The following is a 13,742-nucleotide window of genomic DNA, read 5'->3' on the forward strand; positions in this document are numbered from 1 at the left end:
TTCCTGGCGAGTGCGACTTCCCCGTCACCTTCGGTGGCCAAGATTTCAAGTTTCGTTTTGCAAGCACAGTCGGCGGCGTCATCCAAGCTGGATCCATCCATGAGGTGTATGGCGTGAGGGTGCAGATCAAGTTTGGGTGGCTTGGGTTAAGACAAGTCGATCGTGCTGGTGACCAGCTGACGCTCCAGGTGGAGCAGTTCACACAAACATTTCCAACTAGCACCTTTGCCGTGAGCCCATCCTGCAGTTAAGGGCTACGATCGATCTAGTGCAGGAACGTACGGCAGACAGGAGTCATGCGTAAACTGCGGTGACTTGTCGTTTCGGGCATGTCTTGACTGCATTTCATTATTGCTCCTTAATTTTTGATGCCCTAGTATAAACATATTGCCTGTTCCTGAAGTGCTGTAATTTGATTGATTTTGTAATAAAAGCTGAATTTTATGTCTTGGACTGTGCACCAAAACTACATGTAAAAGATCAATTGCCTCTTGATTACATGCGTGTGCTACTTCAATGGACATATATTTTTCTTAATTACAATATCGTCTCATTTTAGTATATGACATTCCTCCAGCAAAAGAACAAAACCGGCTGTTAGCTAGAAATATCATTTGAATTTGACGGAGCTAGTACAATGGAAGACAACATAATAACACAATATATATCGAGAACACTCAGCCGCACTAATCAATTAAAATAATTGCATGCATACCCGGCGAAATAATTCTTTCTTTCTCTTCAAGTCTGAGCATATATAAGTTCTTGTAACTTGTTCACGTCACGGTGCGAAGATAAAATTTTCGTAACTGATGGAAACAGCTTATCATCGTTGCATGTGACTCCTGCAGATGCACACTAGCAGCCAACCGGTTACTCCAAATCTCATGAAATTTTATTTGTCAAAATCCAGTGTCAACAATGGTTCGGATATTGAACATCTGAATTGAAATACAAACTATCCATTCGAGTGTCTGAAATCTTCAATCGAACGAACGAATGGATAATATCCATACTACTTTCATCCCTAGTGGAAAGATATATTAAAATGGGGGAATAATACGGACATATGTATGGGTGCTTTAGATGTTTCAAGAATACGCAAGTTACTGATGCTGTTTCCCGAACACTGCCAGAATCAAGCACTATTTCCTGAATTCTCCAATTTTTCTTTGTTTATCGCCTTGCCACAAAAATCGAGAACAGATATTCCAATTTTTGCAGCACACCAAGGGGGCATCAGAAACTTGTGCCGCAAAATTTTTTTTTATACAAAACGTAGTTTTGCAAGTATATGCTTACTTTCATGCAATGGAATCCAAGCTTGTATAATACAAAATGTAACTAATTAAACATAATATTATTTCCAAGAAGCCAAGAACGTGTAGCTGTAACTTGAAAATTAATATTTAATTTGAAATCGCAAATTCCAGAACCATATCTTGAGAATTTCATGGTTACTAATGTTGAAAATGTCAAATAGACTTGTACATGAAAAATCCATTATGTCATATCCACAAAATCGGGACTCAATAATTCAAGTTAAAATAGAGTAGCATTGCAAAACAAACGGAAAATCAGGCAGCATTATGGACGTTGCAATAGGAACTTTATTGACTACAAATAGAAGGAATTAAAATGTAGCATAATTCCTTTACATTCTGGACGTTTTGATGGAATGCCATTGCCACAAAAATAAATGCAATTGATTTCTGATTAATTGTGACTTGCATGGATGCCTGCAGGTAATTGGTCTATATAACACTGACCCACACAAAGCCACAGGAACCAGATTAACACTCGATTATCCCATCAGGCTGAGCTTGATCATATACTTGTGCAAGAAACAAACCCATTCACAGGCAGTAACAATGTCCAGTCACTTTCTCCTTATTGTCCTCGTGGCTTCCATCCTTCATGTGGCATATGCTACAGCAGCAGCAACTTCGGCGAACTTGACAGCAGATGCGGCCGCGACGGCGTACGACATTCTAGAGAAGAACAACTTACCGCGTGGCCTTCTCCCAAAGGGTGTGCAGTCATACAATCTCAGCCCAGACGGTAAATTTGAGGTAACCCTTCCTGGCGAGTGCGACTTCCCCGTCACCTTCGGTGGCCAAGATTTCAAGTTTTGTTTTGCAAGCACAGTCGGCGGCGTCATCCAAGCTGGATCCATCCATGAGGTGTATGGCGTGAGGGTGCAGATCAAGTTTGGGTGGCTTGGGTTAAGACAAGTCGATCGTGCTGGTGACCAGCTGACGCTCCAGGTGGAGCAGTTCACGCAAACATTTCCAACTAGCACCTTTGCCGTGAGCCCATCCTGCAGCTAAGGGCTACGATCGATCTAGTGCAGGAACGTACGGCAGACAGGAGTCATGCGTAAACTGCGGTGACTTGTCGTTTCGGGCATGTCTTGACTGCATTTCATTATTGATCCTTAATTTTTGATGCCCTAGTATAAACATATTGCCTGTTCCTGAAGTGCTGTAATTTGATTGATTTTGTAATAAAAGCTGAATTTTATGTCTTGGACTGTGCACCAAAACTACATGTAAAAGATCAATTGCCTCTTGATTACATGCGTGTGCTACTTCAATGGACATATATTTTTCTTAATTACAATATCGTCTCATTTTAGTATATGACATTCCTCCAGCAAAAGAACAAAACCAGCTGTTAGCTAGAAATATCATTTGAATTTGACGGAGCTAGTAGAATGGAAGACAACATAATAACACAATATATATCGAGAACACTCAGCCGCACTAATCAATTAAAATAATTGCATGCATACCCGGCGAAATAATTCTTTCTTTCTCTTCAAGTCTGAGCATATATAAGTTCTTGTAACTTGTTCACGTCACGGTGCGAAGATAAAATTTTCGTAACTGATGGAAACAGCTTATCATCGTTGCATGTGACTCCTGCAGATGCACACTAGCAGCCAACCGGTTACTCCAAATCTCATGAAATTTTATTTGTCAAAATCCAGTGTCAACAATGGTTCGGATATTGAACATCTGAATTGAAATACAAAAAATCCAGTGTCAACAATGGTTCGGATATTGAACATCTGAATTGAAATACAAACTATCCATTCGAGTGTCTGAAATCTTCAATCGAACGAACGAATGGATAATATCCATACTACTTTCATCCCTAGTGGAAAGATATATTAAAATGGGGGAATAATAAGGACATATGTATGGGTGCTTTAGATGTTTCAAGAATACGCAAGTTACTGATGCTGTTTCCCGAACACTGCCAGAATCAAGCACTATTTCCTGAAGTCTCCAATTTTTCTTTGTTTATGGCCTTGCCACAAAAATCGAGCACAGATATTCCAATTTTTGCAGCACACCAAGGGGGCATCAGAAACTTGTGCCGCAAATTTTTTTTATAAAAAATGTATTTTTGCAAGTATATGCTTACTTTCATGCAATGGAATCCAAGCTTGTATAATACAAAATGTAACTAATTAAACATAATATTATTTCCAAGAAGCCAAGAACGTGTAGCTGTAACTTGAAAATTAATATTTAATTTGAAATCGCAAATTCCAGAACCATATCTTGAGAATTTCATGGTTACTAATGTTGAAAATGTCGAATAGACTTGTACATGAAAAATCCATTATGTCATATCCACAAAATCGGGACTCAATAATTCAAGTTAAAATAGAGTAGCATTGCAAAACAAACGGAAAATCAGGCAGCATTATGGACGTTGCAATAGGAACTTTATTGACTACAAATAGAAGGAATTAAAATGTAGCATAATTCCTTTACATTCTGGACGTTTTGATGGAATGCCATTGCCACAAAAATAAATGCAATTGAATTCTGATTAATTGTGACTTGCATGGATGCCTGGTAATTGGTCTATATAACACTGACGCACACAAAGCCACAGGAACCAGATTAACACTCGATTATCCCATCAGGCTGAGCTTGATCATATACTTGTGCAAGAAACAAACCCATTCACAGGCAGTAACAATGTCCAGTCACTTTCTCCTTATTGTCCTCGTGGCTTCCATCCTTCATGTGGCATATGCTACAGCAGCAGCAACTTCGGCGAACTTGACAGCAGATGCGGCTGCGACGGCGTACGACATTCTAGAGAAGAACAACTTACCGCGTGGCCTTCTCCCAAAGGGTGTGCAGTCATACAATCTCAGCCCAGACGGTAAATTTGAGGTAACCCTTCCTGGCGAGTGCGACTTCCCCGTCACCTTCGGTGGCCAAGATTTCAAGTTTCGTTTTGCAAGCACAGTCGGCGGCGTCATCCAAGCTGGATCCATCCATGAGGTGTATGGCGTGAGGGTGCAGATCAAGTTTGGGTGGCTTGGGTTAAGACAAGTCGATCGTGCTGGTGACCAGCTGACGCTCCAGGTGGAGCAGTTCACGCAAACATTTCCAACTAGCACCTTTGCCGTGAGCCCATCCTGCAGCTAAGGGCTACGATCGATCTAGTGCAGGAACGTACGGCAGACAGGAGTCATGCGTAAACTACGGTGACTTGTCGTTTCGGGCATGTCTTGACTGCATTTCATTATTGCTCCTTAATTTTTGATGCCCTAGTATAAACATATTGCATGTTCCTGAAGTGCTGTAATTTGATTGATTTTGTAATAAAAGCTGAATTTTATGTCTTGGACTGTGCACCAAAACTACATGTAAAAGATCAATTGCATCTTGATTACATGCGTGTGCTACTTCAATGGATATATATTTTTCTTAATTACAACATCGTCTCATTTTAGGATGATATTTCCTCCAGCAAAAGAACAAAACTAGCTGTTAGCTAGAAATATCATTTGTATTTGACGGAGCTAGTAGAATGGAAGACAAGATAATAACTTGAAATGTCATTTGAGCCTGCATGATCTTTAAAAAAGGATAACCAATGCACTACAGGCAAACCGGGCAATCAAAGGATGCACATGCACCTATCCAGCACTGCAATCCCTTTGGCAATTCTCCTAGCAGCTTTTGGGTCGGAGTCATCATCTACCTTTATAAGAGACTAGACCACCGATGGTGGTCGATGGTGGGTGTTGTGGATGGAGCATGTCCCTGTTGTGGAGGTGGTAATGGCGTAGTGCACTTCACGTCGTTCCGTCAGTGATGTGTGGTGAGCTAAGGGACTATGAAAAAATAAAACAGTGGTCAGGAGGTCACAAAACGTGAAAAAATAAAACAGTGGTAGCGCGGTGGAGATATGTTAGGGCAGGTACTGGAGGTGACCGGGGTGGTGTAACGTCCGCAAGGTCTGATAGAACCACTACCGGAAACAATTAGAGTGTTTTTTTTTCCGCTGAGTGTATTCCCTCGGCCCTCGGGCACTCGGCAAAGAACTTTTTGCCGAGTGCTTCACGAAAAACACTCAGCAAAATAATTACACTAAGCAAACAAAAGTTGTACCGATTGTTTTTTTTTTGCACTCAGCAAATAAAGGCTTTGCCAAGTGTTTTTTTTTCACTGGACAACAAAAAAAATTTCTGAAAAAGAACGAGAAGAAAAAAATTGAAAAAATATTTTGCCAAGTGCCTCGATCCGGGACACTCGACAAACAAAAAAATATCTGCTTAGACCGAGCGCCCCACCCCTTATCCCTTCCTCCACACCCGGCCCCAGGCCCCTCCCCGGCACGCCCCCTCCTCTAGCGTCCTCTCCCCTTCCTCTGCACGCACCCGCCCCCAGCGCCCCATCCTCTTCCTCCGCACGCCCAGCGCCCCCTCCCCTTGCCGGTCGGCACCCCTCCCCCTCTTCTCCCTCTCTCTTCGCCGGTGGCAACCGTCCCCTCCTCTCCCTCTTTTCCCTGGATCCGACGCCCCCTCGCCGAATCTAGCGCCGCCTCCCCAGATCCAGCGGTGGGAGGCAGCTCGGGCGTGGCCGGTGGTGGCGTGGCGTGGTGGTGGCCGGTGGTGGTGGTGTAGTGGTGGCTAGTGGTGGCCGGTAGTGGTGGTGTGGTGGTGGCCGGTGGTGTGGTGGTAGGCGGCTGTGGCATGGTGGTGGCCGGTGGTGGTGGTGTGGTGGTGGCTAGTGGTGGCCGGTGGTGGTGGTGACTGGTGGCGGCGGCCGTGAAGCCGGGGAGTGGAGGCGAGATGGAGGGCATGATGCCGGGGAGCGGAGGCTGGTGGCCACGACGCAGGGGAAGGACGGCGGCCGACGGAGACCGGCCGGTGCTGGATTGTTTTTTTTATTTTTTTTTTGAAAAAAATGTTTGCTAAGTGCTTTTTGGGCACTCGGCAAAAGTCTTTGCCGAGTGTCCAACAAAAAACACTCGGCAAATCTATTTGCCGTTAAATATTTCCCTGAGTTTCGTTGCCGAGCAGCAAACACGTTGCCAAGTGTTTTTTGGCCTGGCACTCGGCAAAGCCCTTGGCTCCCGTAGTGAACATCCCTAAGTTACCAACAATGACTACATCTCGTGTGAGATACAGGAGATTAATTGCTGCTTAGGAGTTCCGAAAAGACTAAATTTGGACAGGCCAAGAATAATTGTAATGGGACAACAAAAGGAGAGAAAGAAAAGGAGCAAAAGGCATGTGACACAGCAAGGTCTTTCTCTATCAACGTACGGTAGCTTTGAAGGAGAAATCCATGCACGCCACCAGCTGTAGTTGGAAGCCATGCCCTTCCTTTTTAGGGTATAGTAGCTACTGGTGAGTGGAAGGAGAGATCCGTGCTTATCATCAGAGCTACCCGTGTGTCCTTGTCACGAAAGAACCTTGTGCTCAGACCTCAGAACAAGGAAATGTTGAGCTCCATCGCGGCACGACGGCACATATACATGAACCAGCTTGCATCCACGAAATGGCCTGAGGTACATGCTGGATCATGTATCTCGATTATTTGGTTTTCAGAAGGGCTTTGTTTGGCGTACGACATGAGAAACACAGGCCCCATGAATAATGGAGGCTGCCAGGGGAATCTCTCGTTAGGGAGCTCCATGCCTCCATCCCTATGTTTCAAAACACAAACCTCAGAAAATTAATTAGCCTACGCCGGTACTTCGAGAAATAAAACATACTGCTGAAATAAAAAAAGGGCTGGAACAATTTTCAAAACAAGAAATAAGATTTTAAAAATATGTTGTAAACATGAAGATATTAACAGATAATATAGTTTCAATCACGCTCTAGGTGAGCTTCAAAGTTTGAAGGGCAAGTTTTGAAGCAGCTTTCACATTCACATAATTTTTAGGTCAGTTTCATTAGTTAAAAGCATTTTCTACGTAATTTAATTGCAAGAACTTTTTATTAATTAATTTTTTTGTGAAGCGTTTTCTCTAACTTTTATGCAAAACAAGATTGCAGTTATTGTAACATCCAATATTATTATAATATGGAATGTGATAACGAGCAAAATCTAACATTCATACATTTTTGTTTGAATTATGCGGAACATGTTTTGAAGCCTAATTGGATTAAAAAGCCTAGGTATTATTTAGGTACTCTCTCCGCTCCAAATTTTAAGTTATTTTAATATTTCTAGATAAATAATTTTACTATATATCTAAATATAATGTATATTTAAATGCATAATAAAAAGTTATGTACTTAGAAAAGAAAAGGATGACTTACAATCCGGAAGGAAGGAGCATTTTAGTAAAGTATTTTCTGCAATTATAAAATTAAGCATACAAATGCATTAGTGATTCGGAGTTCACCTGCTTTTCTTGGATTTCTAGAGCCTTGACTTAAATTTGAATTCATGTGGTATTCATATCATTTGTTCTAATACCCCCGTGTATATTGGCATATGGTCATCATATTCCACACCATGTCTTTTGATCAATGTGCTTATTAATTTTTAATTAAGGGACTTAAGATTTTTTGCCATGCCATCACTCAAAGAAAGGAAATAAGGAATCGGATGAAAAGAAATATCGATAGATAGCCTAGCATGTAGGGTATGTGTTATCTTCTGTTCTGTCAGGGTAGTGTGCTACTCGGAATCCCAAAAAGATGAGAGATACATCAGGCAAAAGAAAAGAGAAAAGCTGGACTTGAAACTCAAGAACGCGACGTAAATATCAGGAAGCAGCAGGGGTATTTTGGCCACCAACGACGCTAATAAAAGGCACCCCGTGCCTGCACTGCTGCTGTGCTGCATGCTCCCCAAGCCTACTCATGAGCAAACCTTCAAAGTAGGGCAACGATCGATCAGCACTGCTCCACTCCACTGCTGTCCGTCTCGGCTTCTTATCTGTGCTGGGGCGCTCCACCAATCCTTGCCACGCCCTGCCACCATCTGGTGAGTGCCTTCTTGTTGATTGATGCATTACTGACTCGAATGCGTGCGTAGAAGATATACATCTAGGAGTTGATGTTGATGCTGAACTAGGGTAGATCGGAGTTCTTCTAGGCCAATTTTTTTACTCTTGACTTCTAGGCCTTCTTGTTCATTGCTGAACTAGCGTGGGTCTTGGATGTGCAGCAGTGTACGTCTTATGGTTAGCAGAATCTTACTGGACACTTGAAGTTCATGAGTTAGGCTATGAAGAAACAAAGCTAGTTTGCCTGCCCGTGGTTTTGTTCTGCCGATATGAGAACAAGCTTTTGATGAGTTCATGCCTTCATCGCTAAGAGCTACTACTGCTAGTGCTTGGTGGCACCGTCGTGGTAGTGGGGTTGCATTAATTATATACTTACAGAAATTCTATCCCGTTCCCCATGCATGTTTTAGGTACCTTGTACTTGAACTTTTTTCCTCTTGTTATTCTTCCTTGCCTTTGGCCTGTTTTACCTGTGTCTTGCAAGCATCTAATTAAGAGGGAGACAAAAACTCATGTGTCTTCAAGATATCTAACACATGGTTTTTTGTTCCTAATTGCACAGTTAATTTTATTTGAATTACAGTTGCTCTGTATTAAAGATATATTAAGTTTTAATTTGATTTTTAACTAGCACATGAATTTGACTAATAAACTAGCTAGTAATGGAAACAAAGACCTGAGTGAACAAGGACTTTCGTGTTCACTGTGATGTTCACAACCCATGGAAGAAGTAACCATCCATGCATGTCAACAATGCACGATCTAGAAAATTATCAAACATGGCTTTACCTAAAGAAGAATCTAATATTACAAAGATTTGTCCTGCAGCTGCATGTTAGATGGCGTTCGGAGGCATCACTGCTGTTTTCTGGCTCCTCGTCCTCACCCAAGTTCATGGCGGGGCTTCCCTTTCCTCTGGAACAGCAGACGGCATGGAACGCTGGGGCTACGTGGAAGTCCGGCCAAGTAACCCACTGCACACAGTGACACAATTGACTTACTTTTGATGTCATTTCTATAACTGGCCTCTCGTTCGCCGTTTTCCAGAAGCGCACATATTCTGGTGGTACATCCAGAGCCTGCAGCGGGTGCCATCGCCCATGAAACCATGGCCAACTATCCTCTGGCTTCAAGGCGGCCCAGTATGTATTCCTGTATTCGACCTCTCACTGCAAATGCAAAGCCTGAAACTCGGCTGACCTTTTCTTCTCCGGGACAAAATTTTAGAGATGTTTGGCAGAATTTCACTTCAGACAAATTAGCTTCACTCCACCAACTCCAAAAATTTCGCAGTCAAATACGTCTAACTTTACCAACTCTAGCTCCAGAAAAAAAAGGTGAAACTAGGGGTTAGATCTACATATTTTGTGGAGTATCTCAAAAGGTGCTCTAAAAACTACAGTTTCGGACCTCCTCGTGGAGTTGTTGGGTACCCACCATACCACTTATTACACATATACCGCTTCACAAAACAAAACAAGACACGGCTGTTCTCCCGTTGCCCCCTCCCATCCTCCCAACACCCCCTCCTCAAACTAGCGCCGCCGCCTGTGGATTGGGCACCGTCGGCCCCAATCTCCAGCGAAAATGGATGTGGGTGCCACCTCCGCACCCCATGCCACTCCAGGGCTGCAGGCTGCGGGGCCTCGCAGGTGGCAGGCCCCAATCTCCAGTGAAAATGGCTGCAGCCGCTCCACCTCCTTGTCATGGAGGGGGATGAGGTGGCGGACCTCGCTGCCGGGGCTCGCGCTCGCCCAGCGGGGGAACTCCTGCTGGGGAGGCCGCGCCCCGCCGCTCCCGCATAGGAGAGCTCGGCCGGGGGGGGGCACACGCCACCAATTTCGGCCGGGGACGCAGCTCGCCCTAGGGTGCCGTGCACCGCCGCTCTCGGTGAGGGGCAGGAGCTCGCCACAGCCCGCGCACGTGAGAGCTAGAGCTCGCCCCGGCACCTTTGAGCAAACACGCTCGGGTCGCTGAGATGTTGCCCCTACGCTGGATCTGAGGTAGAGGTGTGGGGGATGGAGTGGCGTGAGGTGGATGGAGAGAGAGGGAGTGGTGTGAGGTTAACTCCGACGCTGAGGTAGATGAGTTCTATGAGGAGCTGATGCTTCCGTCACTAGCGCCGCCTATTCGTGTTGTGTGTGCGCCGAGCCATGTCGGTGTCATGCATCCGGACAGCCGCCACTACCAGGGTCAGGCCACGGTGAGCATGCACTCTCTGGGCGCAGGCGCTGGCGGAGCCAGAGTGCCGGACGTGCCCGCTGGCGACAAGGGGCGGCGACTGGTGATGGAGGCGGTCGTGGCAAGCAGGGCGGTGCCCCACACGGCCGCCATCAAGGAGGGGATGGTGCTGTATGTGCCGCAGCCGATGCTGCGTGGGCTAGACAAGGAGGTGAAGCTAGAGTCCGCAAGGCAAGCGCAAACAGGGAAGAGAGGAGAGACTGATACGTGGGATCATTTACAAAGGGTAAAATAGACAATTCACAATAAGTCCTCAGGTTTCTGAAGCTGGAACACTGCAACCAGCCAAACACTTACAATAACTCCATATTTTTACGGAGTTGGTGGAGTAGAGCTGCAAAAGGATAGAGTTGATGGAGTGGAGGTGTGTTTTTAGTAGAGTGTTGCCAAACACCCCCTTAATAGTATGGTTTGTGTGTTCTTCTGAATCAGGGACAATCAGGTATAGGGCTGGGTAACTTCGCAGAGATTGGGCCTCTTGACGTCGACCTCAACCCACGCAATTCGACGTGGTTGCAGAAGGCCGATCTCATTTTTGTGGTACGTCATGGAGACCTCGCCATTTCTTCCTCCTCCTATGGTTGCTATTCCTGAGCTCATGTATGTGTGACGATGATGGCGCGCGGCAGGAGAACCCGGTCGGTGTTGGATTCAGCTACGTGGACGACCTAAGCGCGCTGGCGAAGACCGACTTGCAGGCGGCCAAGGACTTGGCTGAGCTCCTAAAGGAGCTCGCCAAGGAGATACCCACACTACAGAGTAGCCCTCTGTTCCTAGTCGGCGAGTCCTATGGCGGCAAGCTCGCTGCTAAGACCGGCGTCTTGGTTGCAAGGGCCATCCGCGCTGGCACTCTCGAGCTCACGCTTGGAGGTTAGTAAACACTGATTCTCATTGCTCATGGATCATTCCTCTACCTGGACATTACGATTCGATCTGAATTAATCTATTTTCTTCCCCGGCTGGCGTTTTTCCACAGGTGTTGTGCTCGGTGATAGCTGGATATCGCCGGACGATTATGCGGTGAGGAAATAACTTCTTTCGATCCATCACATGAATTTTGATAATTCTGACGAAATCGTTTTCTTGATGCCTGCAGCTGTCGTATCCCTGGCTTCTGGAGGGCGTCTCCAGGCTGGATGACAACGCCGTGGGCAAGGGCATCATGTAAGCTAGCTATTGCCGGCAGCCTAATCGATCGATCTACTGATGATGTTAACTGAAACTGGGCTTATCTCAGGATGGCTGTGAAGGTGAAGCAGCAGATGGCGGCGGGACAGTTCGTGGCAGCTTATACCACGTGGGTTAATTTGCTCGATATGATCGACTCCAGGAGCGGCAGCGTTGTAAGTGTCGATCACAATCAGTGGCCACTAAGTCTTAGCAACACGTTCCTATTACAACTGCAGAAAAGAGCAGGGTGGCTTGGCACACACTAATGAAGGCTCCCTTAATTACTTTGGCAGAATATGGAGAACTTCATGCTTGATACCACCGTGAGCTCGGTGTTATCAGACTCAGCCGCACGACCATTGTTGTTACCAGGCAACAGCCAGGCGGCTAACAATGGTTCCAACAAGGTCAGCGACACTGTAAACGGGTTCCTCAAGCAAAAGTTTAAGATAATCCCCAAAGATTTCATGTGAGTGGTTCTCCTCTTACATCCCTGGCCACAATCTTAGATGAAAACATTGTACATTGATCAATCTCTTTGTCTCCCTGTTCAAATCGTCCTCTGATCAACTCTGTCTCTGTGCAGCTGGCAACAAGTGTCTCTGCAGGTGTTTGACGCTCTGGCCAACGACTTCATGAAGCCAGCGATCAATGAGGCAAGAAAACAAATTATTGACTCTACTTGATTTGCTGAATTTTGAGTTTCATAATGGGGATGAATCTGCTGCAGGTTGATGAGCTGCTGTCCTATGGAGTGAACGTGACGGTGTACAACGGACAGGTGAGGGGCAAAGACATTATCCAACGATTCCTCAAGATTTTTTACTTGGACATTTTTTAGAGAATGTTATGGTTTATAGATACCTGACAAATTCCATCTCTTCAACTCTTATATAGCGTATATACTCACACTGCTAACTACTCACATTTTTCTTTCTTTTGAAGTACGATGTGATCTGCTCAACACTCGGCGCAGAAGCATGGGTGAAGAGGCTCAAGTGAGGCTTCATCTTCACATTTATGCTTCTTTCATGCATAATTCAGCCACATAATTCTCACTTGACCTGCATTTCAGGTGGGATGGGCTGCATAACTTCTTGAGCCTGCCGAGGAAGCCTCTGCATTACTGCCACCCTTACTATCTCACTAACGGCTTTGTCCGATCATACAAGAACCTGCATTTCTATTGGATCCTCGGAGCTGGACACACGGTATGTCTCCTTATTATCCACATGACAATATCTGAAGCCAAAGCTGAAGACCTTGTGCCATTTGTTCTTCAGGTTCCTGTGGACAGGCCTTGTACTGCACTGTACATGATCAGCAGCATAGTGCAGTCTCCAGCCAATTAAGTTGGTTAGGCAAATTAGTATCCATTATTTGTGTTGCTGCACAAACCAGTATTAGTACACTAATGGTACACTTCATATATTATCCTTGAATTCCATCCACATGAGTTTCTCATCTTTGCCGAAAAAATCAATAGGTTTAACCCGAATAGCGAACATGAGCCTATCGTTGGCAGACTACTCCATGTACTATTGATGGAATTCGTACATATTCGTGGAGAGCTTCCGTACTAATTCAGACCTTGCCTACCTCAAAGGGTCATTTAGGTACAATTGGTACTGGAGCTAGTGGTTCAGCTTACCCTAGAACTTCAGCAAGCGACATACATCCAATGACTTGGATTTGTTGTTCTAAGGTCATTGCTACTATAGTTTGAGCGTCTTTATCTACTTGGTCCCTGAGCTGGCAGACAGTGCGACTGGAAGACAACGCTTCTCGATATTTTTTCTTCTGATTATACTTAACTAACGAACACTCATAGTTCAATAATACAATCCTCTTTACTTCTTTTGACATGAAAATTAAAAAATTTAATTTTGTTGGATTGGCTCAATCTCCTTTGCTTTACTTTCGGCCTGTTCGCTTCAGCTTATTCAGCCGGCTTATCAGCCACCAAACAGTGTTTTTCTCTCACAACAAATCAGCCGTTTCAGCTTTTCAGCCAGCTTATAAGCTGAAGCAAACAGGCCATTTGT

The 13,742-nt window shown here is 44.9% G+C and overlaps 2 protein-coding genes across 2 annotated transcripts; both read left to right on the forward strand.

Moving 5' to 3' along the window:
• Window positions 1-3,998: 3,998 nt before the first annotated feature.
• LOC101772751 (hypothetical protein) lies at window positions 3,999-4,457 on the forward strand. Its single transcript, XM_004974290.1, has one exon. The coding sequence runs from the start codon at window positions 3,999-4,001 to the stop codon at window positions 4,455-4,457; it is 459 nt and encodes a 152-aa protein (XP_004974347.1).
• A 3,667-nt stretch (window positions 4,458-8,124) lies between these two features.
• LOC101756269 (serine carboxypeptidase-like 51) lies at window positions 8,125-13,436 on the forward strand. The gene is made up of 14 exons (XM_004972548.3): window positions 8,125-8,264; window positions 9,115-9,252; window positions 9,334-9,428; window positions 10,960-11,067; window positions 11,157-11,397; window positions 11,504-11,547; window positions 11,624-11,691; window positions 11,765-11,870; window positions 11,991-12,166; window positions 12,284-12,353; window positions 12,428-12,478; window positions 12,643-12,695; window positions 12,773-12,908; window positions 12,981-13,436. Exons 2-14 carry the CDS (start codon window positions 9,126-9,128, stop codon window positions 13,047-13,049), a joined length of 1,344 nt encoding a protein of 447 aa, XP_004972605.1. The 5' UTR covers window positions 8,125-8,264; window positions 9,115-9,125; the 3' UTR covers window positions 13,050-13,436.
• Window positions 13,437-13,742: the final 306 nt, after the last annotated feature.

Source organism: Setaria italica, chromosome VI (genome assembly GCF_000263155.2).
Source record: "Setaria italica strain Yugu1 chromosome VI, Setaria_italica_v2.0, whole genome shotgun sequence".
In the NCBI taxonomy this organism is placed as follows: domain Eukaryota; kingdom Viridiplantae; phylum Streptophyta; class Magnoliopsida; order Poales; family Poaceae; genus Setaria; species Setaria italica.